The sequence below is a fragment of the Plodia interpunctella genome, chromosome 21 (assembly GCF_027563975.2).
Source record: "Plodia interpunctella isolate USDA-ARS_2022_Savannah chromosome 21, ilPloInte3.2, whole genome shotgun sequence".
NCBI lineage: Eukaryota > Metazoa > Arthropoda > Insecta > Lepidoptera > Pyralidae > Plodia > Plodia interpunctella.
The window spans coordinates 1051244-1076415 of NC_071314.1; the positions used below are offsets into that span (position 1 = coordinate 1051244).

Consider the following 25172-nt stretch of genomic DNA (forward strand, 5'->3'; position numbering starts at 1 on the left):
AGTTAAGTAAGGATAGATTGTGCTACTGACATTAATTAATAGTGAGTTTTGTGATTAGAAATAATTTAGTGTAACTATAATTATAACGGTGGAATATATATGTGTGTGTTAATATATTTGTTATTATTTCAGTTGAATTTTGATTTAATAACCATAAACGCAATATTTAATGTAGCCGCCGAACAAACATAGTTCTTATTGTGGAGCGTTTGGACGAGTCCAAAAATGTGCGATTTTATTTTTGTCATGTCTTTGAAAGTATTTTCATTGTGTTTTGTCTCACTGGTGTTTCTAATATACTTCATAGTCGTATTTATTCGTTATTACGTGAAATGAAACACACACAATAACTTTCTTATCATTATTAATGGACTGGTTTGCCATTGCCTTCTCCATTTCACACACAAGTTAATAATAATCAACCTGTGTGCAGGTTCCCTCACGATGTTTTCCTTCAACGGAAGCAAGTGGTGGTCGATGAAAACTAATATGCATGAGTCAGATTGGTATACAAACTCATGTGGCACGAGTGGGATTCGAACCTGGGATCTTTCGATCCACAGGCGGGCGTCTCAACCATTACACCACCACCGCTTCTTTCTAATATAGAAGGGCCTTCGTACAATCACAGAAATCAAAATTTCATCATCATTCTCTTTTTTCTCTCCCGTTCTATTGATATTTCGGTTAATTACCCGTCTACCAGTGGGAAACTCCAGTGAGTGATTGAAAGACTGGGTGGTTGAATCGGCCCCCTAACCAAGCCAGGGTTAGGGGGATTTTCAAAACATTCAGATGTATATAGCTCGCTGACAGACAGAGGTAATGCGTAGGGGAGGACGTCACGAAATACGACGAGAAGTACTCGGCTTGTATTTTTAAAAACTCATTTCAACAACGACTAAGAAAGCCACAGACTACGAACTGGCTTAGCAAAATGACATAGGACATTCCCATGCAACTTCTCGCCCTATTCCGACTAACATTATAAATGCGACAGTAAGTCTGTTTGTCACATCTTCACGCTCTATCCACTCAACCAATCTTCTTGAAATTTTGCATACGTGCAGTTTGAAGTGCGGAGAAGGACATACGGTCATCCAGGTAAAATAACTGATCCCGTGAAAAATTTACGCGGGCGAAGCCGCGGGAAAAACCCTAGTGTCACATAAAGCGGCAGATTGTATAGCGGCGTTATTAAACAGAATTTACATTAGCGCTCTGTTTTGTTTCTTTTCGAGTCTGCATGCAAGAAAAGTGAGAAATAGGAAATAAGCATTTCCCTTTCTTGCATGAAATGGAAGATATCACGAAGTCTATAGTTTTCTTTATCTATGTATGTCAACGTATTACGTTTATAAATAAAGATGGTAATTCTGTCGCCTTGACCGAGAGGTGGGCGGTTATGATCACAGAAATCATCTGGCCTCATGCTGACCAATGTCCATAGATTACTTCCTCTAGTTTACTCTAGTTATTAGAGTAGCTGCCGCCGCCTGCTTCTTCTGCGTTTTTACGCAATAAAAACCTATGTACTCTTGAAACTTTGATATCATTAAAACAGGTCCACGGGTTTTTGAGTTTGTTCATTGTAAACTTACAAAAAGCCTTTCTTTTTATATATTACCAGCAGCCCGTCCAAAAACATGATAAATTATATACCTTGTCCTACCTCAGAATAACCTATCTATTGGTGGAAACTGCACGAAAATCGGTGCAGTAGTTTTTAAACTTAAACTGTCACTGACTGACTGACTGACTTGAATTGGCTGAGGGTCGTTGTCATTACGTGGAATGTAACAGACGCAACGACATTCTTAGTCATATTATGTGTTGTCTCACGATGTTTTCCTTCACCGGAAGCAAGTGGTGGTAAATTTACAATAACTACTATATATGAGTCAGGTTATACAAACACATCGTGTGGCACGAGTAGGACTCGAACCTGGGACCTATCGATCACAGGCGGTCGTCCAGAAATCTGATATACCTACTACAAATTTGAAAATGAGTTTGGTTCTCCTTTTTTCACGTCAAAACAGAGCAATGGTCGGTGATTTCGCGAGCGGAGCCGTGGGGAATCACTAATCTAGTAAATATTAATGCTTTAATAGTACTACAGCAGATTTGACGGGATGTTCACGTGTCGTCGGGCTGTCGCTGGCTTCTCGCCAGCGTCACGTCACATGACGACTGCGAAACGCCAGCAAGACTTTTGTAATGACATATTTCTATCCGTGAACGAACGCAATTAGTCTTAACTATAATATTATAAATGCGCAAGTAAGTTTGTAATCTCTTCACAAAAAAAAGAAAGAAAATAGTTTATTTGGTACATAATGACAATTAAAACTAAGTTGACAATACAATCCGGAATTAAAACGTGCACCAAATAGGCCCCCACTCAGCATGTGTCGTGGCTGGGCCATGACGCTGGTTTTCTGCGGGTACCATACCTAAATTAAAAACTAAATTTAAAACTTACGCTCTATCTATCTACTCGACCAATCTTCTTGAAATTTTGCATAAATGTAGTTTGAAGTACGGTGAAGTTTCACACATACCTTTCATCGTTGAAAAGTAACTGTTTCAGTGAGAAAATCACGCGGATGAAGCTAGTATTATATATACTTAATATTATAAAGAGAAAAGAAAACAGTGGCGTGTGGTTCCGCCCTAGAATAGGACCACTCTATAGCATGACAAAGGAACAGGCAGAGATGAAAGAGACGATAAAGGGAAATGATTTGTACTTATTTCTGTTCGTAACGAATAACGTCAAACACTTTAGGACAAATTGAAATTTGGGACATGGATAGATTTGATTTTCATAAATAATATTGCCTGCCTTTACTGCTTTTTATCGGGAAAAAAACGCGAAAGAAGTCGCGGGCGGCGGCTAATGGCATATGGCAAGCAAATCATCTTATTTACCACGAAGGATGAAAATTAAAAAATCCTTAAAATCAATTTAAAATTCAATTAAGCTTCACACAGTGTCAGTCGTTTTTCGGTTTTTCGTAGAAGGGTTCTACGACTTAGTATGATGTAGGCATTCAAAGCTGTAGCGACTCGTAGCACGTAGCAATGCTCAAAGCTCTATTTTTTAAGACTAGAAATGTAGCTTTTTACTTGAAAATTAAGTGCGATCACTCAACAACTCCAAAAAAGTAGAGTTAAGTTTTCAAGAGTCGTTATTGAAGTGATTATAACAGTGAAATAGGTTTGGAATTAGTTAAATTTGATAATAAATTACGACAAAAAATGTTTTTTGTTGTATGACGACACCGATACCATAATGAGAAACTTTTTTGCATGGTTTATTATATAGACTAACATTGAAATAACGTTTTTCAACACAATTTCAGAATGTTTTTTTTTTTTTTAATAAATGCGAACTAAAATTTGATTGAATCAAACCGATTATCTTTATAATTCTAACCAGCCAGTGTAAGTAACCTCTTAATTTGAAAAACGAACATAAACAAAAAGACAATCCAAACGTAACCAGCCAGTAATGCTGCAAAAAAATAAATAATTATTTTTTCTAAAAAGTATAACGCGGAGGCACTAACGTTAATTGATCGGTGCTACCCGGCGAGTCTCGACCGTCGTCCCGCGTACTCCCCACACCATTGGTATCACACATGCAATCACTTAGCACGGACACTTTAAAACAAAACACACAACAAACACTATAACATTTTTACGACACTATAGGTATTTGAAACCGGTACAGGAGCGGAAAAATCACTTTTCCGGTAACGTTATTCTGAGAGGCGCGCTGCTACGGCCGTCGCCATGTTGGTTTGAAGGCGCGGTTCGCGCGCGCGCCAAACTTTGCTCGGTATTACCAGCATAGCTGAATTTTCCCCGTATTCTGGTAATATTGATTTTAATAATAATCTCTTATAATTAGTGCAAAAATTTTAATAATATCTCTCTTTATTCATTACAAGCTTAGCAATAGCTCGCTACCTACATGTCATTGTGTTTATGAAATAAATAAATTTGATGAGCTAAGTAATAATATATACAATATATACCATATACATAGACCAAACACACGCGCCGCTACAAATTTTCGATACAGTATCACGTCTTTATCTCTTACGGGGTAGTCAGAGCCATGAGTTGCAAGTCCCCCCAAAGCCACGCGGTATAGCTGTATGGCAGGCTTTTTAGTGGAACTAAAATAAAATAGTGATAGGTTACTATGCCTATGAGAAGTATATACATTTTCCCTTTATTGAGCTTTACAATAGGCGCGGGAGGTATTCTATTTTATTATTTCGCTCCCAAATCAACATGAAAACTTGAAATTGTATTTTGGTAATTAAATCCCAAACAATGGCAACACCGGCGCGCATGCGCGCCGGCCGACCACTGCAATACGGCGTCGTCACACTCTTTCACCCTATTTCTTTGTGTTCCAAGTCGGACAACATTTGTGGCTCTGCATATTTTAAACCAAGCGAAGTACGTGCTTCGCCACTTTTTTATATAAATAGCAATGACGTATCGATTAATTTGATTTTGACCCTATACCATTGTAATTAGTCATCATTTGGATCGTAAAGTGAAATACTTTTTGGATCATGTAATAACATATATGCTGTTTTTCTGTCTTTAAATTATTTTAAGATAAATGTAACATAGTTTTCAGAGAAAACTATTAGGAATTTAAAACGTAAACTATTTGGTAACTTTGTAGCTGTATGTATATTTTACTTTGCAATTGCAAGCTAAATCAGTATCTTAGACATGGGCGTATCTAGATAGATTTTTCAGGTGGGCCCTGCTGGAGATTTTCGATTTTACAAGTCGTTTTTTAACCTGCAATATCAGTATGTATTTTCGGGTAGAATCTTGTAACTTAATTTGGAAGCAGATATATTAAACTGATTGATTGAGCTGAAATTTTGTACACACGTTTATTTTGGATAACGATGCATTGACTGCATTATTAATTAATAATTCCGGGGTGGGCAAAGTCCAACTACCTCTTGCTTATAAGTGTTATCTTGGAATACTGTTTGTGAAGTTAACCAAAAAATTATTTTTTTTACTCATTTATAATATACATCCTTGTTTACAAATAAAGACCATTCTGCTTTCAGTAAGCAATTACCGGTTTCAATATCTTTAGACTTTCGGCTTCATTAGATTCAGAAGATTCTGAATTTTCCGAGTCGGAGTCCGATTCAGAGCTATCGGAATCAGATTCGTTGGACTCTAAGCTCTCTTCGGTTTCCGATTCCGATTCCGATTCCGAATCTGATTCCGATTCTGGTACGGGTTCCGGTTCCGGTTCTTCAAAATCCCAGTCGAAGTTTATTCCCGTGACTTCTAAATACCAGTCGTGGTAGTAACCGGGACGGATGAAACCTGAATAGAAATTAGTTTAATAAGATTTTTTTACAGAACATTAGAACTAAAGTAATTAAAATAAAAACTTAGTAATCATAATTTGGTAACTAAGTATAAGATGGTGATACACATCTACAAAGGATGTTTTAATAACCGTTATCTTACGATACTACAAGAAAAAGTTATGACCTTACAAATTTCGAAATACATAAATATTATTAATACAAAAATAAATACATGAATACTTAAATATTATTATTAGTTAAAAAATGGGTCATTAAAGTGAAAAAAACTTCTTTAGCGGCGTGTCACGTGTCCTGACTCGCGTCAGGACACGTGACCTGAGGGCTTAGTTTAGTTTTGGGGTTTGCATTTCATTTCTTACCATCGAACCAATTCGAAGTGAGACGCAGCGAGCCAATCACATTGCAGTGTGGTTGTCGTTGCGTCACAATGGCGCAATGTGATTGGTAAATTTGTAAGACGTCAAAAATGCATCAAGTTTTCACTTCTGCTGTCACTCACGGAGTGAAACCCGTTTTTTTTTTGTACATACCAGCAGGGAAGTCGGTGTGACAGCCGGTGCCGGACACGAAGGACGACACCCCGACCAGGGACAGCTGGCCGTCTTCCTCCACCACCGTTAACGGGCCCCCGCTGTCACCCTGTTGACATGGTGAAAAAATACTAGAGACAGCTTCTTCTTCTTTGAGTGTCGTTGGCAAATCTACAAACGCTCTACTGGAAACTTTTAGTGGCAGCAGCTTCTCTCGAGCAAAACCATAGAAAGTAGCCTATGTTACTCCTGAACGTTTCGTCTATCTCTGTGCCAAATTTGAGTAAAATCTGTTCAGTCGTTTCAGGGTGGTTCGCAGAGCGTTTCGACCGCTGCGGTCGCGCTGTCATTACAATTTTTCAAATTTTGACAAAGACAAGAATAAGTTTTACTATATGACTTTACATTAATTACTCTGTACTGTAGTAATGTAAATTTTAGGAATGATTGATTTTCTAGAGGAAGGAATCTCCTTCCTCTAGAAAATAGACGGATTGTCGATCGAAACGCTCTGCGAACCACAAACAAAGAAAATATAAGTCTATCTGTTTTCATTATTAGTATGGACTGAATATTTTCCTGGTGCATTTGATATGTTAGGTAGGTATATAGTATTCGCTCCTTTAACATGACTATTCAACGAATCGCATTAAGTAGATAAAGACAAAGATTATTTATTAGCAAAAACATAACTTTACATTTTGTACAATGTGGTGTTAAAAGAAGAACTTAATCCTACATGTTTCACCGTCCACGGGTCTGCAAATTTAAATGGAGAACATGCTGTCATCCCACAAAACAATATCGAACAAATAAAAGTAACTAAATGTTTAATTATCTGAGTCTATCATTAAAAAAATCGTTCAAATTATAATAACATTTATCAGTCAGTAAGGGCCTGAGATGCTTTTTAAATAAATTTAAATTCTGATCTTTATATTGTTGTGGAATTTTGTTATAAATTTGAGGTGCCATACATACAATACTTTTACTGAGCAATGCCGTTTTAACTGGGTGTAAACATAGTCTATAAATATCCTGATGATTTCTTAACACAACAGAGAGAAGTCGCTTGTACCTGGCAAATAGACTGAGTAGTTTCATTGTAACCTCTGGCGCATATAGTAGAAGATTGGATAATGGAGCTGCCCCCAAAGGCACTCAAGCATTCAAAATTGCTTGTACCGCTCAGGTACACCCAGTTCAAGTTCTCAGGGGATGATCCTAAAACGTGAAATTAAATTGTTATTATACATTGTATGTTAACATCGAAACTCTGTTTATAACATGACGACCTCGGTGGCGCAGTGGTAAGATTCTTGCCACTGAACCGAGAGGTCCCGGGTTCGATCCCCGGTCGGGTCATGATGGAAAATGATCTTTTTCTGATTGGCCCGGGTCTTGGATGTTTATCTATATATGTATTATATTATATAAAATATAATATCGTTGAGTTAGTATCTCATAACACAAGTCTCGAACTTACTTTGGGGCTAGCTCAATTTGTGTGATTTGTCCTAATATATTTATTTATTATTTATTTATAACAGTTACATTAAAATTATCACTACAATATTATTATTTTATCGCACAACATTAAAAATCCAAGATTTGTTAGAAACTTTGTTTATTTATAACAGTTACATTAAAATGTATAGTAACTTAAAGTCATTATGTATTTTAATGTATAAATAAACAAAGTTTCTATCTTCGTTTTTTTTTTTATGTTGTGCGATAAAATAACAAAAAACATAAAATATAAAAATACCTAGGTAGACTTAATGCCATACGGCATTCTCTGCCAGTCAAACCTTGAGACTTAATCCACGGGAACATGGATAAACCCTATGTCCTTCTCCACACTTCAAACTACATGTATGCAAAATTTCATGAAGATTGGTTGAGTAGATAGAGCGTGAAGAGGTAACAAACAAATAAACGAACGCATTTATATTATTAGTTAGGAAGTTCGGAATAGGATTAGGTATGTTAGAGCAAATAAACGTTTTTCTAATTTTTCAAAAATCTGCTGAAAAGATATGCCGAAACAAACTCATTTTAACAGTGTTTGTTCCCATCATGCCAAAGGTTGAATACTGAAACACATTTAGCGGAGATAGATGAGATATACATGGTCTCCAATGGAGTCCTGAAGCTCATTGATGAGAGGATGGATGCAGAAGTATATAGGTATATACACATGCTGACCTCCACATAAACAAAATTGTTAATTTAATATAAGTATAATTTTGTGGGAATGTATTTATAAATGATAATATGGACTGTTGGTCTGAAATAAACACATTTTATTTTTATTTTTGAGTAAGTACTTCGTACAACCCAATTCCATTGATACTTAAATGTCATTCGTAAAAAAAAACTTTAAACATACTTTAAATTAAAGTAGGTTTAGTCAATGTCAGATTTATAAAGTCCGAACGTGTCAAATTTTAGCATAATTATATTTTTTCTTATAAATAAATAAATGTAACGTTATCCATACTACCTAATATTAATGGGAAAGTCTGTCTGTTTGTCACGGCTAAACCTCGTGACGAAATTTTGAATAGATACAGCTAGTATAATCGTATCTTACCCATGGAATTAGTAAGTGCGTTGTACAAAGTACTTATTAAATCCATGATCTTACCCTGGGTCCACGTGAGGCCCCACCCGCTGGCAGTCAGCCTGATGCCGGCATAGTTGCGGTTCATGTCCGCTGAACGGTGAATCCTGATCGGCTGCACTCTGTCTGAAATTAAAAAGCAATATAAATAAATTAATAAATATATTAGGACAAATCACACAGATTGAGCTAGCCCCAAAGTACGTTCGAGACTTGTATTATGGGATACTAACTCAACTATTCTATATTTTATAACAAATACATATATAGATAAACATCCAAGTCCCAGGCCAATCAGAAAAAGATCATTTTCCATCATGACCCAACCGGGGATCGATCCTGGGACCTCTCGGTTCAGAGGCAAGCACTTTACCACTGCGCCACCGAGGTCGTCAAATCATAAACATCATCAACAGTCCAGCGGGGGCCGTCCATTAATCACGTCTTGTTTTTTTAGCATATTTTTTTGCTAATAATCTGGATCAGTTCGATTAAATTATATTAAAAATTAAACTAACTAGAAACTTAAAATATCTAGGGATAATCCCCTAAGCAAGGTGCCCATCTCGCAGGCAGCATTCCCGCTCTGACTTGCAAATCAAATACAAATTCAAAATTCTTTATTCAAGTTGGGATGATATACATCACTTATTGACGTTAAAAACATTACTTAAACTAAATCTACTGCCGGCTTTCAAAGCGCAAGTGAAGAAGAAGCGGCGCAACAAACTTCACCGCAGCCTTTTCTCCAAGGACGTCTATTAACAAATATAGGTCTTATACATATATTAAAAATTAGGAAGACGAATATATATCATTATTAAAAATGTCAAAATTTGAATAAATAAATAAAATAAAAGTTGTATTTCCAATAAAATTATTGAAAATTGTCACACAAAATATATATAAAATAAAAAGCTAAATGTACAAAACGTACGTAATAATGTCATAAATCAATTACATATGTTATGAGGATACTGCACCATGCTTGAGCCAATGGAAATTCGCTCATCCCTCAGCTGTTTGATGAGCTCTCTGTACAGCCCCGTACGCCTATTTGAATTTATGAAGTTTGGATTATTTATTACTAGCTTTTGCCCGCGACTTCGCTTGTTTAAATTCCCCACGGGAATAGTTATTATTCCTGGATGAAAGGTAGCCTCCATAAAGGTCCTTCTCCATACTTCAATCTATGTTGTATGCAAGATTGGTTTAGTAAATAGGGCGTGACAAACAAACATTTTTTTCTTATTTATAATATTAGTTAAGATAATTAGAATTTGTTACAGACTGCGCTCATAATAATCTATTATTTTAGGTTTATAAACTTTAATGGTATAATATCCATACTAATTTATAAAAGCGAAAATATATCTGTTCCGCTTACATGGCTAAACCGCTGGACCGATTTTGATGAAATCCGGTATGTATATACCATTACAGTAAAAGAACCCCGTTCAAATATAAGCAACACTTTTTTCCAAAAATCAACTCCCAAAACAACTACAATGGGAGGTGAAAGTTTGTATGAAAATCGTCTGTTCCGCTTTCGGAGATAAATTCACGCGGGCAAGAGCTAGTGAAAATTAAATTTTAAAAAAACTTACCATTGAACACAAGCTTCCTATTAAACTTCACTACACCGATGTCGTTGGGCTGGACTACGCCTTGCATGGCTTCGTTGTACAGGGGATGGTTGTAATACTCAGTTGTCTCGAAGATGGAGTATGGCCTGGTCAAGTTGACGGCGCCGATACGGATGACCACGGAGATGCGACTGGTGAAGACCAAGCGAAACAACATGTTAGATGAAATTCAAATCATTTATTCAGAAATTAGACCTTCACAGGCACTTTTTCTCGTCAATCTTTATATTTATAGTTATTTCTCACTACAGCTACAAACTACTGGCATTTCGGAACGACCACTGCTGAGAAGAAATGCCGAAAGAAACTCATTTGAAAATTCTTTCACCATTACAAAGATAAGTACATTATCCAAGATTGCTATAGGTTACATTTTATCTCAAAACTCCCACGGGAGTGAAGCCACGGGCAACATCAATTCATTCTTTAATATAATTTACAGCCGACTATAATAACCCTATTTTTCTAGCTGTAAAACGTAAAAAATTTGGCGAAAATCTATGTAATAACTTCAATTACGTATGTGAAATATCTGGCCAGAGCTTTATAAAGAACTTACGTAGCAGTGCAGTGAGCAGCAGTGATGGCCCATTCAGGGTGGACTATAGATCCACCACAGGCAGTAACCGCGCCCACAGGGCTGACCATGCGAAGGGACAGCTGGAAGGGGAACTGGCCCTCCTCAGCCTCCCATCCGGAGACTATGCGAGCTCCTGAAAGCGGAAACAATGAGACATTAATCGTTGACACCATGAAGGTAAGCGGTAGTGGTGTAATGGTTAAGACGCCCGCCTGTGGAAATAAAGATCCCAGGTTCTCGAATCCTACTCATGCCACATGAGTTTGTATACCAATCTGACTCATATATAGTAGTTTTCATAGACCACCACTTGCTTCCGGTGAAGGAAAGCATCGTGAGAAAACCTGCACACTGGTTGATTATTATTAACTTGTGCGTGAAATGGAGAAGACAATGGAAAACCACTCCATTAATAATGCTAAGAAAGTTGTTGTGTGTGTTACATTCCACGTAATGACCACGACCCTCAGCCATGAGGAATATGACTATGAAGAAGATGAAGGTAATCTACACGGTGATCTTATAAAATTTTCCACTTTAAAATTTGAATTACTCCTTAGAACCAAGGCTCTGAGTTGCCTCAAGCAACACCGTTGCAACTTTCTTGTTTTCTATAGTTCTTTTCACTGATATGCGTTGACATACGAAACTTCATGCAATTTAGTTTCATTACGTGACGGAGGACGCAGACTACAATTGTATATATTGGAGGACAACGTTATGTATACAATTTTAATTTATCTGACTGAAATTGACTGACTACAGTCAATTTCAGTCAGATAAATTAAAAATAATATAAGAAAGAAAAACGCTCATTCTTGTATAACATCTATTTGTACTTGTGTTCACGAAATAAATATTTGAATTTGACTTTTAACGAAGGAAACTTTACGTCTTATGATAATAAAAAAACATTCTAATTACACAACGGATTCATTCAAAGTATTGTTCACTTTTTGTTCCAAAAAAATAACCTGATAATTGACTTTGTATTTATTCATGATGAATGTTAATAATTATTTTTTTAATACCATAATCGCGTAATTTAGATGGATTAATTATCATATTGATAAGATGCTTACGCGTGGGGCATAACGTTTCTTATGATTTGTCCAAATTACATTACCTATTAATTTTTACTCTTCTTACTTGTTGTCTACAATTCGACTTGGGGCAAAATACATTTTTTGTATGTATGTATGTATGTTTGTAATGCGATAACTTTCGAACCGTTTGTGATTTTTGATGAAATTTAAAAGGTATGTAGAATCTGTCAATAGAATTTTTAAGTTCGCGGGGCATCAAAAACAGTTCAGTCGTCTTGGAAATATTCACCATTTTTGTAAATACTCATAAAAATTTATTGTGCTCGCGAGGACTAAGTTCGTGGCGAACAACTAGATACTTAGATATTTTAAAGCACAATATATAACTCATTCATGAGTGAAATATTGAGTGTATGAATAAATGTAGTAGACACCTTTTACGATTAGATGTTATGCACATTCATGTCACTTCGCTCCCGTGGGGATGTTGGTATAAAAAATTTGTAATTTAAGTCAAGCCGTAGTGGTGTAATCGAGGCGCCTGCCTGTTAACCTAAAAGCCCCACTTTGTGTACCAATCTAACTAAACCTATGCCAGATATTAAATTAGTGTGAAAACCACATCAAAATATATCCGGCAGATTTTGCGTGATGCGCGATACAGACAGATAGACAGAAATTCTAAAAAAATGTTCAGTTAGTCCCTTAAAAACCTGCCATAATTACTTTTCTTTAATATCATATGTGTACACAGGTAGTCCACTTACAGTATTAGATTATATGTATATAATGTTACATACCATTTCTTGCATTTTCTGGGAATGTCAGAGATGAATCTGCCAACACCTAAAAATGATTAATGACATGTTAATACCCTACGCCATACGGTCATACCTAGATGCCTTTTTAACCGAGTTTGAACAAACAAGAGATTCTCAATTCGTCGCGATATTTTGTTTTATTTTTTTTTTGGCTATGATAATATTCAAAAAGACCTACCTATCGAAAACGTCACATTTTCAGAAGTACCTGATAATATTATTATGGTAAGTGCCTTTGTTTTCTTACTAAATACTTTAAAAGTACCTATACATATTGTGTACCTACCATTGTATTTAGCTAAACAACAATAATTAAATAAGTCTGTGTTTTTTGAAAATGACAATGAGATGAAAATAATCTGGAATCGAGCGAGAATTTTTTCACCAACTATTAATGAAAATTCTGTAAGTCGGCGTAAGACGTAAAGAGATGAATTAATTCAGCGGAACTGGCATGGTCTCGATAGCTCAGGTGGTCAAGAGCACTGTCCCGAAAAGACAGGGGCGCGCGGGTTCAATTCCCGCTCGATTGCGGAGTTTTTTCATATTATTATTATTATTTTCAAAAATAAGTTACATTTATAACAAATCCATTTAATGAGAATTTTTACATAATCTTATTCGTAAAAAAATACGGTATAAATACTCTTCATGTCTGAAGAGACTAATGAGAACAAAAATTTATCGATGGAAATATTAGTCTCTCTCTCTCTCTCTGTCTCATTTAAGAGTTTTCCTGACTTTCCTCAGTCAGATAATATATTCCGCGTTCCTACTTACCAAAATTCATAACAATATACCTACATCCACTAGATTTTGCGTGAAAGAGTAACCAACATTCACACACATATACATTGTTGCTAACAAACTTTCGGATTTTTAATGTTAGCAGGATAGGATAAACAAACTTACCGAGAATCCACTAAACGTTAGAAGAAAAACTACACCTGCCTGCACACTCATGGTGTTAAAGATACACTAAATATCTAAATTACCAAGTCCTGGGTTTTCCAGCGGATTACGATAGTGTTAATCAATCATTTCTCAATAGATCATTTTAATTACTAAATTTCCAAAGTTTGTGATAATGATTATCTCAACGATTTATCCGGATTAAGTTAAGTTTCCGATATTTTTATCAAGCTTGTTAAGAAATACGTAACATGTTTTTAACGTCGACATGTTGTTCCTTTTTCCAATATCGTGTACGCATCGTGTACGAAAGAGAACGTGTGGACGCAACGACGTGTTACGTATTTTATGTTCCGTGGTATATCCTCAGATATTTTAAACTGAATTTTTGAATCAGAAAACTCACTAGGTAATTACAATAAAAAAAAATTAATAATAATAATTTAATAGGTAATAATGATTTATTACCCAAATAATTCTTCTTCATAGTCGTACTTCTCATGGCTGAGGGTCGGGGGGTCATTACGTGGGATGAAACACACACTACAACTTTCTTGGTACTAGTAATGGAATGGTTTGCCATTGCCTTCTCCATTTCACACACAAGTTAATAATCAACCAGTGTGCAGGTTTCCTGACGATGTTTCCCTTCATCGGAAACAAGTGATGGTCAACTACTATATGTATATACAAACTCGTGTGGCGCGAGTAGGATTTGAACCTGGGATGTTTCCGTTCACAGGCGGGCCCTTAACCATTACACCACTACCACTTCTCTAATAATACTGCCTAAAGGGCAAATTACTTTACTGTCTGGTTATACCGCTCCCCTATTTATTTTTTCGCAGTGTTGAATGCATTTAGGCGCGAGCCCCCAGGGACACTGTCCCCGGGGAGTGTGGGACTCCCAGACCTAGTGGTGCCCGGACTACCCACTAAACCCCCCTGCGGCGTATCCGCACCTGCCCTTATTGGGGGCGCCATGGGATCGCGAACATTCTACCACGACGCCCCCCGGCGTTGCCTCACGGCACTATCCTAGTGGACGACGGGCGTATTCTGCTCCCGCCAAGCCCTGGCTGAAGGCAAATCCAAGAAGTGCTGGCTTGATATCGTCAAGGATGATATGCGTTCTAATAGTCTGACAACTAGGGATAATATGCCCGCAACCGTGCGACACTCATCATCTAAAATTCGACGTAGTAGTGACAGAGTGGTAAGACACCTCTAGAATATAATTATATTTTTTTTTATACCATGATTTAAAAATCATATATTATTGGATTTTATTGAAATGATATATAATTAGGTGCAAATTGTTGATTTGAAGAATATTATTCCATTTTTAGATTTCCGTACAGAATAAAATTCGGTCAGATTAAAATTTTATATTTTTAATTACGTAAAATAAAACTAAGATGACAGTACAGTACAGTACAATACAATACAATACAATACCAATATTCTTTATAGCCACAATTGAGTGAAATATACAAAAAAAAATTGTTTAACACATGTAATGACAAGTCATTTTGTTATAATGTATCGTTGTTTATTTATTATTTATCTATTGTAGTGCTCCACTGCTGTGCAAGGCTTCTTCTTTACATTTTATAATAGAAGAATGATTTTAAATAATTTAGGACTCCGAATTCTTCAGAATCTGATATATCAGTAGCTACTTCTGTGGTTGGTTCTGGTACTAATTCTGGTTGATCTGTAGTCTCTGGTTGAGGCTCAGGTTCCGGACGGGAGGTTGTAGAAGTCTCTGGCTCAGGTTCCGGACGTGAAGTTGTCGACGGCTGTGGCTCAGGTTCCGGACGCGAAGTTGTCGACGGCTGTGGCTCAGGTTCCGGACGCAAAGTAGTCGACGGCTGTGGCTCAGGTTCCGGACGCGAAGTAGTCGACGGCTGTGGCTCAGGTTCCGGGCGCGAAGTTGTCGACGGCTGTGGCTCAGGTTCCGGACGCGAAGTTGTCGACGGCTGTGGCTCAGGTTCCGGACGCGAAGTTGTCGACGGCTGTGGCTCAGGTTCCGGACGCGAAGTTGTCGACGGCTGTGGCTCAGGTTCCGGACGCGAAGTTGTCGACGGCTGTGGCTCAGGTTCCGGACGCGAAGTTGTAGACGGCTGTGGCTCAGGTTCCGGACGCAAAGTAGTCGACGGCTGTGGCTCAGGTTCCGGACGCGAAGTTGTCGACGGCTGTGGCTCAGGTTCCGGACGCGAAGTTGTAGACGGCTGTGGCTCAGGTTCCGGACGCAAAGTAGTCGACGGCTGTGGCTCAGGTTCCGGACGCGAAGTTGTCGACGGCTGTGGCTCAGGTTCCGGACGCGAAGTTGTCGACGGCTGTGGCTCAGGTTCCGGACGCGAAGTTGTCGACGGCTGTGGCTCAGGTTCCGGACGAGAAGTTGTAGAAGGTTCGGGCTCAGGTTGTGGTGTAGTTTCTGGTTCCGGTTCCGTTGTCGACGGTATTTCGAAATCATCCCAATCGAAGTTTATTCCCGTGACTTGTGTAAACCAGTCGTGGTAGTAGCCAGGGCGGATGAAACCTGATAAAAAAAAGGAGATTGTAAAAATACATAAAATAAATGATGACAATTCTATGTCATTTATTGTATGTTTGGTTCCAGATACATATGATAATTATGTGGAATGAAAGACGAGTAATATACGAGTTTTTTAGTTCTCGACAAGTTGTGGTTGTACTCCGCGATGGCTGACTCACGCGTAACTCGTGAACGGGTGCTGCCGGGGGAACTGGTCAGCTCGATCTTTTATTAGAAGTTTCTTTTGTTTGGTTAATTATACATATTTTTGTTTCCTTTCATCAGCACTTGATCACAATGGTAAGCCCTTCTGGGATAATAGGGACCAACACTGTTTGAATGAATTTGTTTCGACATTTCTTCTCAGCAGTGGTCGTTCCGAAATGCTAGTAGTTTGTAGTTTGATTCCAATCTGCAACTTTTAGGCCTAGTCCTTAGCCTAGTCCTGTTACCACTTCACTCACCTGCTGGAAGGTCGACGTGGCATCCAGAAGCAGACACGAATGAAGCTACCCCGACTAAAGTCCGCTGGCCATCACCGTCCACCACGGTGAGAGGACCACCGCTGTCACCCTGATTATTAAAAAAGTAGAATAAAATATTAATAAAATAGAATATATAAGATTTATTGCGTTCAAATTCAAATTCAAATCATTTATTCAGAAATTAGACCTTCACAGGTACTTTTTCTCGTCAATTTTTATATTTATAGTTATTTCTTACAAGCTATATATATATATATATATATATATATATATATATATATATATATATATTAGGACAAATCACACAGATTGCGCTAGCCCCAAATATGTCTTATGGGACTAAATATTTCACTGAAGAGAAAATCAAGCGGGTGAAGCCGCGGGTAAAAACTAGTTTAGAATAATACGTGAGAGTACTTATGGAGTATTGATTTCGTGAAAGGGTTAATACACACCGAGCAAGTAGATTGAGTTGTGTCATTGTACCCTCTGGCACAGATTGTGGAGTCTACAATGATCGAGCTGCCGCTGAAGGCCAGCCAGCATTCAAAGTTGCTGGTACCACTCAGGTACACCCAGTTGAGGTTCTCGGGGGAACTGCCCAGGGGAGAGGTCCAGTTTAAACCCCATCCGCTGGCTTCCAGCCTGGAGTTGGCGTAATTGTAGTCCCTGTCTGCTGATCGCTGGACCCTGATTGGCTGGACTCTGTCTGGAATCAAATTCATTGAGAAACAATAGTCAATCAATCTTCGATTCAAAGACCATGCGCTTTGGAGCTTCACAACTGAGAATGTAACAGGGTAAAACGCACAGATGAATGAATTTAATAGCTTTTATTGTAAGCCCCTTATACCCCATACAGAAAACGGTAATTTAATTAAGGGCCTTTTTCAACACTTTCTGATAAAATGCCATATTATCTGACAGATAAACTAACAGTTGGCCATATCCAATACATTTTAACGGAGAGACTATCAGACACTTTGTCAGCAAGAGGTGAAAGAGCATCCAAATAGGTGACGGCTAAGGGTTATGGTTAGCAAAATTCCGCGTATAATTTTTCAGCCTAGAGGCATGGTAAGGAGATTTTTTTTTAATATTGCCAGTTGCCCTGTCACACTGCCTCTCTCAATTGATTTATTTATTTTATTTTAAAATTCTAGCGATTTGTTCTGTTTACTATTGAAACTTGCGACTGAAGGATATATTTTTGTCTCAACACTTATCGGTATCTTTTTGATCATTTCTAGGTTGAACATTTTCTATAGAAAACAGCTGTAAATGATACCAATAAGAACTTGCGTTTGATATATTATTTACCAATATAACTTTCTAAGTTGGACTAATTAATTATAAGTATATAGTATAGACTAAAAGAAGTTCATTATAAGTGTATAAAGTATAGACAGTTAACAAAATTCAGAAACTACAGCATTTGGGTCTTCAGTTTTTGTTTGTAAAGAAATATTATTTGAAAATCGATTTCAATAACAACTACTTACTTATATAGAGCCTTACTTGCTTTATGGTTACAAAATCAGATATATTCGGCCCTCACAGATATGTAACATTAATATAGGTGTAATGATTATCTAACCTCTGAGAAAAGAATATAACAAAAAATATCTTTTTTGTTATATTCTTTTCTTTAGCGCTTTATTATCATAAAGCGCTCTAATCCGTGCGATAATTACTTAAATCTATCCCCTTTACATGAACATAGATCAATATGATAGATCAATAACAAAATTGTACTTACAATTGAACTCAAGCTGTCTATTAAACTTCAGAAGACCGATGTCATTGGGTTGGACGAAGCCCTGCAGCGCCTCAACGTACAGGGGATGGTTATAGTACTCGGTGGTCTCGAAGATGTAATATGGCCTGGTCAGGCTGACGGCGCCTGCGCGGATTATCACTGACACACGGCTGTGGTAAAAACGTGGTGAAAATAATTAATAGTTTCATTATGAAGGCGTTTCTGACCACGAAACATATGAACACGTTGCACGTACGCTACTAACGTCCACATACTGCCTCATATCGTGTACGCATCGTGGAGAAAAAGGGAAACTTGCTACGTGCATTATGTTTTGTAGACCCCTGTTGTTGACACTATGCCGAAGCTGTCGGGGTAATTTCAAGGGATTATGTTGGCAAAATTACTCGTAGGATCTAATATTTTGTGTATATATATATATATATATATATATATATATAATATAACAAATAACTAACTTACGTAGCAGTGCAGTGAGCAGCAGTGATGGCCCATTCAGGGTGGACTATAGATCCGCCACAGGCAGTAACCGCGCCCACAGGACTCACCATGCGAAGGGACAGCTGGAAGGGGAACTGGCCCTCCTCAGCCTCCCATCCGGAGACTATGCGGCCTGCTCCTGTAAATAAACATACAAGGCGGTTATTTTTGAGGATATCCTCAACAATTTAAACAAGTTTTTTACAAAAATGACATTTTTGCCACAAGCTTTTATTGTCGTCAGAGGGATCTTATGACATCAAAAAACAAATCTCCGAGCTGTAAACAGTTGAGGAGTCCCCTCGATTGTCATGATCTCTCGACCCAGACCACACCAGGTCATGCATAACATAATAATGCATTAACATGAAAACTTGAAGCGACGTGGGAAATTTCAACTCCAGGTCAACTGGAAGTAGGAGAAATCTAACTTGCAAGATTTGATTAAAGAATTTGATTGAAACGAAATAAGAGTTAAATGTTCATTGACATCAAATGAACTACTCTATTTTCTTTCTTAACGAGATAATCACAGAAATCTCATCTCAATTCAATTCAATATATATAAGCTTTTATTTAGTTTCACCTGTCACGATGTCTGCAAGATTTGAATGGACTTCCACTTGTTTTTCGAAGTTGAAATTTCCCACGTCGCTTTATCGGTTTAGGCATAACATGTGTTCATTAGTATCCTGTGCACGTTTATGATTAACCAACGATTGAAGATAAGATTAATGACTAATAAACTAATTACTAAAAAAACACTGTTTATCTAACAACACAGGTATTTATAAAATCTATAATCTGGTATTAAAATACTTTCCCTAATCGAAACGAAACACTTTTTTTGTGTTTGCTCTCATAGTTACAGAGAATAACGTCTTCATATCTTACTAAGTAGACAAAACCAAGCAATGCAAATCTTTACGTTACTGGAATTATTATATATTCTGTGCCTGTATTTAAAGTAAAGAATGAGAGGCCAAAATTATATAACAGTCAATCAGAATGCACCTCTCCTGACCTGACAATATTTTCCCCAGAATCAAAAATCAAAATCAAATTCTAATCATTTATTCAGAACTTCTTCACGTCATAATCTAAATTAAAGGATATTAACCAAAGCTACAAACTACTAGCATTTCGGAACGACCACTGCTGAGAACAAATTCCGAAAGAAACTCATTCCAACAGTATTGTCGGAACTGGAATACAAATCGGAAGAAATATGGTAGGTAGCTAATAAAACCCACCGTATACAACTCACAAAAGCTGGGATATTTCAACCATAATTGCTGCAATATCAATAAAATATTTAATACTAAAACTACAAGGAATACTTACCACTTCTCACATTTTCTGGGAATGACAGCAGAGGTTCCGCCAACGCCTGAAACCAAAGAATAACCACTGTTAAGAACACCTTTAACAAAATTGTGTCCGTGCTAGTTGCCAGAACATATCTGCCTCCTTATTACGTGGAAAGAAACCACACACTTTTGCCACTGAGGTACTTTTGAGTTGAAGCGGTGGTGGTGTAACACCCGCCTGATCGAAAGGTCCAAGTTTCTTCAAATCCTACATGAGTTTGTATACCAATCTGTCTCATGTATATAGTATAGCTTTCATAGACCACCACTTGCTTCCGGTGAAGGAAAACATCATCGTGAGGAAACATGTCACTAGTTAATTATTAACTTGTGTGTGAAATGGAGAAGGCAATGGCAAACCACTCCATTAATAGTGACAAGAAAGTTGTTGAATGAAACATCAAAGCAATTCCCACGACCCTCAGACATGAGGAATACGACTGTGAAGAGAAGAAGAGACACAAACTAGATGACAAATTATAACTAGAACAATGGTTTCCTCAAGATGTTTTCCTTCAACAAGTTATATCAACTTGGTACAGGTAGAATTTGAACCTAGGACCTTTCGTATGTAAGGATAACTTACCGTAGCCAAGGCTAATAGAAAAACCCAGTAAGTCCGTCCAACCATGGTGTCACTTTGGCACTAATTATTACACCGACCGACAACACTTAATATCTAATGCCTTCATTTATTAGATAAGTTAAAGATATAGGTACAGGATGTTGTTTTAGATTTTTAAATAATAATTATAAGCGAAGAGGTGGTGGTCTATTGGTTAAGGCGTCCGCCTGTGTATCGAAAGGTCTCAGGTTCTCCGTACTCGTGCCATATTAGTTTGTATACCAATCTGACTCAAAACACTGTAGTTTTCATAGATCACCACTTGCTTCCGTCCTATGCGACTACCTGGCACTAGATGACGGTGAGCAGTCGTAAAAATCATGTCGGATGCCTTTGGGCGACTTGATCTGACACCAGTGTTAGTAATAATACACTCGATATGATGATGAGAGCAAACTGGCATCATCTGTGACCCAATAATGCCGGTCAGGCTGAAAGGACAGGTCAACAAAGCGTGGCCGGTGCTCAAGCGACACAGTTGCAGATAACATGCTCGTGCATTCGCGGCAGTCTTCATGTCCGTGACAGAGCAGACAAACATCAGGAGTGCCGCCTGCTCTGGTGCGGCCACGTCTTGCGTAGACCAAAACAAAAATCGAGCTTTGTCAGCCTGGTCCTGGAAAAAGTGGACAAACACAAGGAAAGCGGTCCCTGGGCTCCGACGCTCCGACTACTAAAAGAAACCGGGAAAATATTCAGTATGAGAGAGAGAAACTTAGACTTTTACACAACTGCCCTAAAAAGTTGTTTATTACAGCATAATTTATATATATATATATATATATATATATATATTTCTATCAGCCTGTGTATAGAACTTTATTTATTCGGATAGGTACCTATTTCCGTACATTTTAATCTGATTTTAATCAGCTCAGGATAATTATAAATCCAATAGTACCTAAATCCGATAGTAAGCCACAGGACGTGCGTTCACAGATAAATACTCTACCATCTACCTACACGTCGTACACTTTTCACGACGACTGAAGGACCGGACTTATATGTTTAACGTGTCTGTAACTGTACCTACCTATGTCTGTCCGTGACATCGTAGCAGATTATCGGCTGAACCGATTTTTATCTATATTTTTCAATTCAATAGCTATGTTCGAAAAATTTGCATGCAGCCGTTTGGAAACCGTCAGCCTGCTTAACGTCAAGCCTCCTTGAGAATGTTATTGTTACCCATCAGCTGTCAACACCATTTGTCCTTTAGACCCTCGAACAAAATCCACGGAAACAAATGTAACATGGCTATTATAGTGCATAAAGTACAAAGATGGAATTTCTTCTATCATGAAATTAAAAAAAAAAACGCATAACACTTGTTTGTAACCATACTGATACCACGACTATTCGAATGGGATGACATAATTTCATACGGATAACTTACCTACTTTGCTGTTGGTAAAGCATATTAAACTTTTTTTTTCATTTATCGACCTGCCCGCCTAAATCCACATAGTTGCTTAGTCCCTAACATACATACAAGATGATAAATAAAAATATTTTAATGCTTTAGAGCAAACTTTTTCATATAAAACGACAATGCTAAGTATTTGATTTATTATTGAAAATACTGTGGTATTATTGTATCTCATTACTCAATCTAATCATATATCACAGGAAGTGTTGTATCTTTTAATACTTATTGATAATAATTCATTGTTATTTACAATTCTGAATGAATTTCTGTCTTTATACCTATTGTGATTCACACAGCTCTCGCCACGGTAGCCATCATGAAGTATTCATAATTTTTAGGGGTGTAGCTGTGATGAGCGTCATAAGACGAAGGACCAACTGAAGGAACAGACGACAGTCCGGATCAAAAATCGGCTTACGCCATTTTCTTCAAAAAAAAGTCCCAACACAAACCCAAATAAAAAATGGGCTGCGCTTGCGCACGACTTGGGAAAAAAGCCTTGTAAATACTGGGAGCAACCAATCTCTGGTCAGGATAGACAAAAAAGACAAATGAAAAGTGTTATTGGGTATCTAAGTATGTAATAAATTGAAAGTTTTGATGACAATTCGTTTTAGATTAGGGTATATTAACACAACCCCTTAGTCACAATATAAAGTTTAAAATAAAAACAAAATTATATTCCATATCAATGTATATTTGTAAATAAAACTACCACACAGATCTAGGGGTGATACAACTTATAATCTGCCAGCTGATTTGAGATTTTATTAATAACATGATCAACCATTTTTGATTCCAAAGTCGCCTTTTCGCTCATCGACATCAACAATAAAAAATCAAAATAGTGGCCATTTTGATTTTTAATTGTTGATGTGTCACATTTCAGTGAATTAAAAAACCAATCAAGCCTAATGTGTACAAATATCACTTTTTTGGTTTTAACATAAATAGCACCTTAAAAAAAACACCTAGCAATATATCAACTAAATATTGCCATCTTCATAATTATAAATATCTACTATATTTTGAAAAAATATTTATTTCATTTTTATTTTCCTTTATATCATTGATATTATATAATTTGAAAAATGTTATCGGAGATTCATAATATTAAGAAGTTATGGTTTGAAAATCTTTAAACCCTTTTACAATTTCATAATAATTGTTTGATCAAAATTATATTATCTATAGCAATTTTGATAAAATTTACTGCCAATAAGATCTGTTCAATAAAAAAAAAATTGTAACCTACAACAACCAAAATATCAGAGCTTCGACTCTGCTATATTATTCTTATTTATAAATCAATTAATCTACTAAACAATTGTTGTTCAATTGTTTTTATTATCTCCAGGATCTAAGGGTTTAAGTATATTTCAATCATTCAATAAAGCCTCATTTGTACTCGAAAACCAATCGAATGAGCTTCTATTTGTGAGATTCTGTTCATTTTTCATACTACAGAATTCATTCTGCACTTTATCAGTTTCATCAAGTGCATTGTTAATTTTGTGCATTTCAATTTTTAATTCACTAATATCATGTTGTTTATCGCTGATATTATTTTGTATTTCATCTTCATTAAGTTCATTATCAATTCCACAGCAGCTTGCTTTCTCTTCATTTTTAACCTTCTTTTTATTCAACTGCTTTTTCTGCTTGCCTTTCGTATTACGAGCACGCCAAAAACCAATCTCGTTGCCACCTCGCAACAGATTCTTTTTCTTCATGCATTTTGTAAACATAAAACCGCATTTTTCTCTTAAAATTTTACGCAGCGTCTCTTTTTGTCCTGGAAAGTTGAAATCCGCTTTTGCAACAGCTAAAATTTTTTTCAACGTTGGCAGTTCCTTCTTTTCCTTGTGGAAGTCATTTACTATTTTCTTTATTGAGCTAATTGTGAATTCGTCAATTTCTAATTTGTTGTAGGCAGGCCGGCGTTTCTTTCCTGGGGTTGGCAGCACCACAGTTGGCCGTGGTTTTGGAACAAGTGTTGATGTTTCTGTTGGAGTGACTTCCGGGGCTGCTGACAATGACATTTCCTAGAAACAGACACAAGTATATGATAAGTCTATTAGTACAGTATCAAAAGCAGTTTTAAATGAGCGTTTGGTATACTTATAAACTAGAAGAACTTATATAACAATGTTGACTTAAAAAAAATTGGCTCCAACCTATAAGTACCGACTATAAGTACACTGTATAAACAGCATAAGTACTAAAATAACTTATTTACCTTAAGAATCTTAAGTTCTTCCTTTTTTATACGCGTTATTGTACTAAGACTGACTCCAGTGGCAGTACTCGTCCTGCTTAACGCTTTCTTCAATGGAAGCAAAGGTGAACCCTTTTTCTTTTCTTCCTCGAAAAAGTGGAGAACTCGTAAAATTATTGTCCGTTCTCCACTTGGAATGGTCTTATTTTTGCCCATTTTAACCTATCTATAATAAATATTCTAAACAACAAAACTAACTTTCATGAAAAAATAACAAACTTCATAAATAAACAAAGGAAGGTATTGATTGTCATTGCCAACTGAATTGACGTCTTGTGTCATTATCAATATCAATAGGGTTTGTAACCTTTTTTTCAGTATTAACACATCCAGCAGAACTTCGGTCTTCCACCTACGATTTACGATTACGGGGTAGGTATTAAAAACCGACAAAGTTTTGTTGGCTAGGTACTATATAGCACAGATATAGAAAATTATTAAATATTCGCAATACCTGTAAGGTGACTAAGTTATAAGCACTAATTGTAATTACTTTAAAATCATTGTAACACTTGGTTAACGAATAAATAATATGAATAGGTACTATACAATAAAAATGAGACGACCTCACCTTTCAACATACCTACAGCGGCTTTGCAGTGTCCTGCCCTGCCAGTGCCGTGGAT

The 25172-nt window shown here is 36.9% G+C and overlaps 4 protein-coding genes across 4 annotated transcripts in view; all 4 read right to left on the reverse strand.

Annotated features, from left to right (window-relative positions):
- LOC128679028 (cholesterol transporter ABCA5-like) overlaps positions 1 to 3852 on the reverse strand; it is a 45707-nt gene extending 41855 nt beyond the window's left edge. Inside the window, exon 1 of the mRNA XM_053760965.2 lies at positions 3576 to 3852. Within this exon, the coding sequence (XP_053616940.1) occupies positions 3576 to 3649 (74 nt within the window). The 5' untranslated portion in view covers positions 3650 to 3852. The remainder of the gene's footprint in view (positions 1 to 3575) is intronic.
- A 1002-nt stretch (positions 3853 to 4854) lies between these two features.
- On the reverse strand, positions 4855 to 13672 carry LOC128679030 (collagenase-like). The gene is made up of 8 exons (XM_053760968.2): positions 13558 to 13672; positions 12625 to 12670; positions 10758 to 10911; positions 10160 to 10329; positions 8577 to 8678; positions 7005 to 7150; positions 5927 to 6035; positions 4855 to 5388 (listed from the first exon to the last, which is right to left on the reverse strand). The coding sequence occupies exons 1-8, from the start codon at positions 13606 to 13608 to the stop codon at positions 5117 to 5119; spliced, it is 1050 nt and encodes a 349-aa protein (XP_053616943.1). The 5' UTR covers positions 13609 to 13672; the 3' UTR covers positions 4855 to 5116.
- A 1258-nt stretch (positions 13673 to 14930) lies between these two features.
- On the reverse strand, positions 14931 to 20890 carry LOC128679029 (acrosin-like). The gene is made up of 7 exons (XM_053760966.2): positions 20801 to 20890; positions 20189 to 20234; positions 18827 to 18983; positions 18344 to 18513; positions 17040 to 17293; positions 16564 to 16672; positions 14931 to 16102 (listed from the first exon to the last, which is right to left on the reverse strand). The coding sequence occupies exons 1-7, from the start codon at positions 20843 to 20845 to the stop codon at positions 15162 to 15164; spliced, it is 1722 nt and encodes a 573-aa protein (XP_053616941.1). The 5' UTR covers positions 20846 to 20890; the 3' UTR covers positions 14931 to 15161.
- A 2620-nt stretch (positions 20891 to 23510) lies between these two features.
- Positions 23511 to 24812, reverse strand: LOC128679291 (uncharacterized). Its single transcript, XM_053761417.2, has 2 exons — positions 24508 to 24812; positions 23511 to 24313 (listed from the first exon to the last, which is right to left on the reverse strand). Exons 1-2 carry the CDS (start codon positions 24700 to 24702, stop codon positions 23648 to 23650), a joined length of 861 nt encoding a protein of 286 aa, XP_053617392.1. The 5' UTR covers positions 24703 to 24812; the 3' UTR covers positions 23511 to 23647.
- Positions 24813 to 25172: the final 360 nt, after the last annotated feature.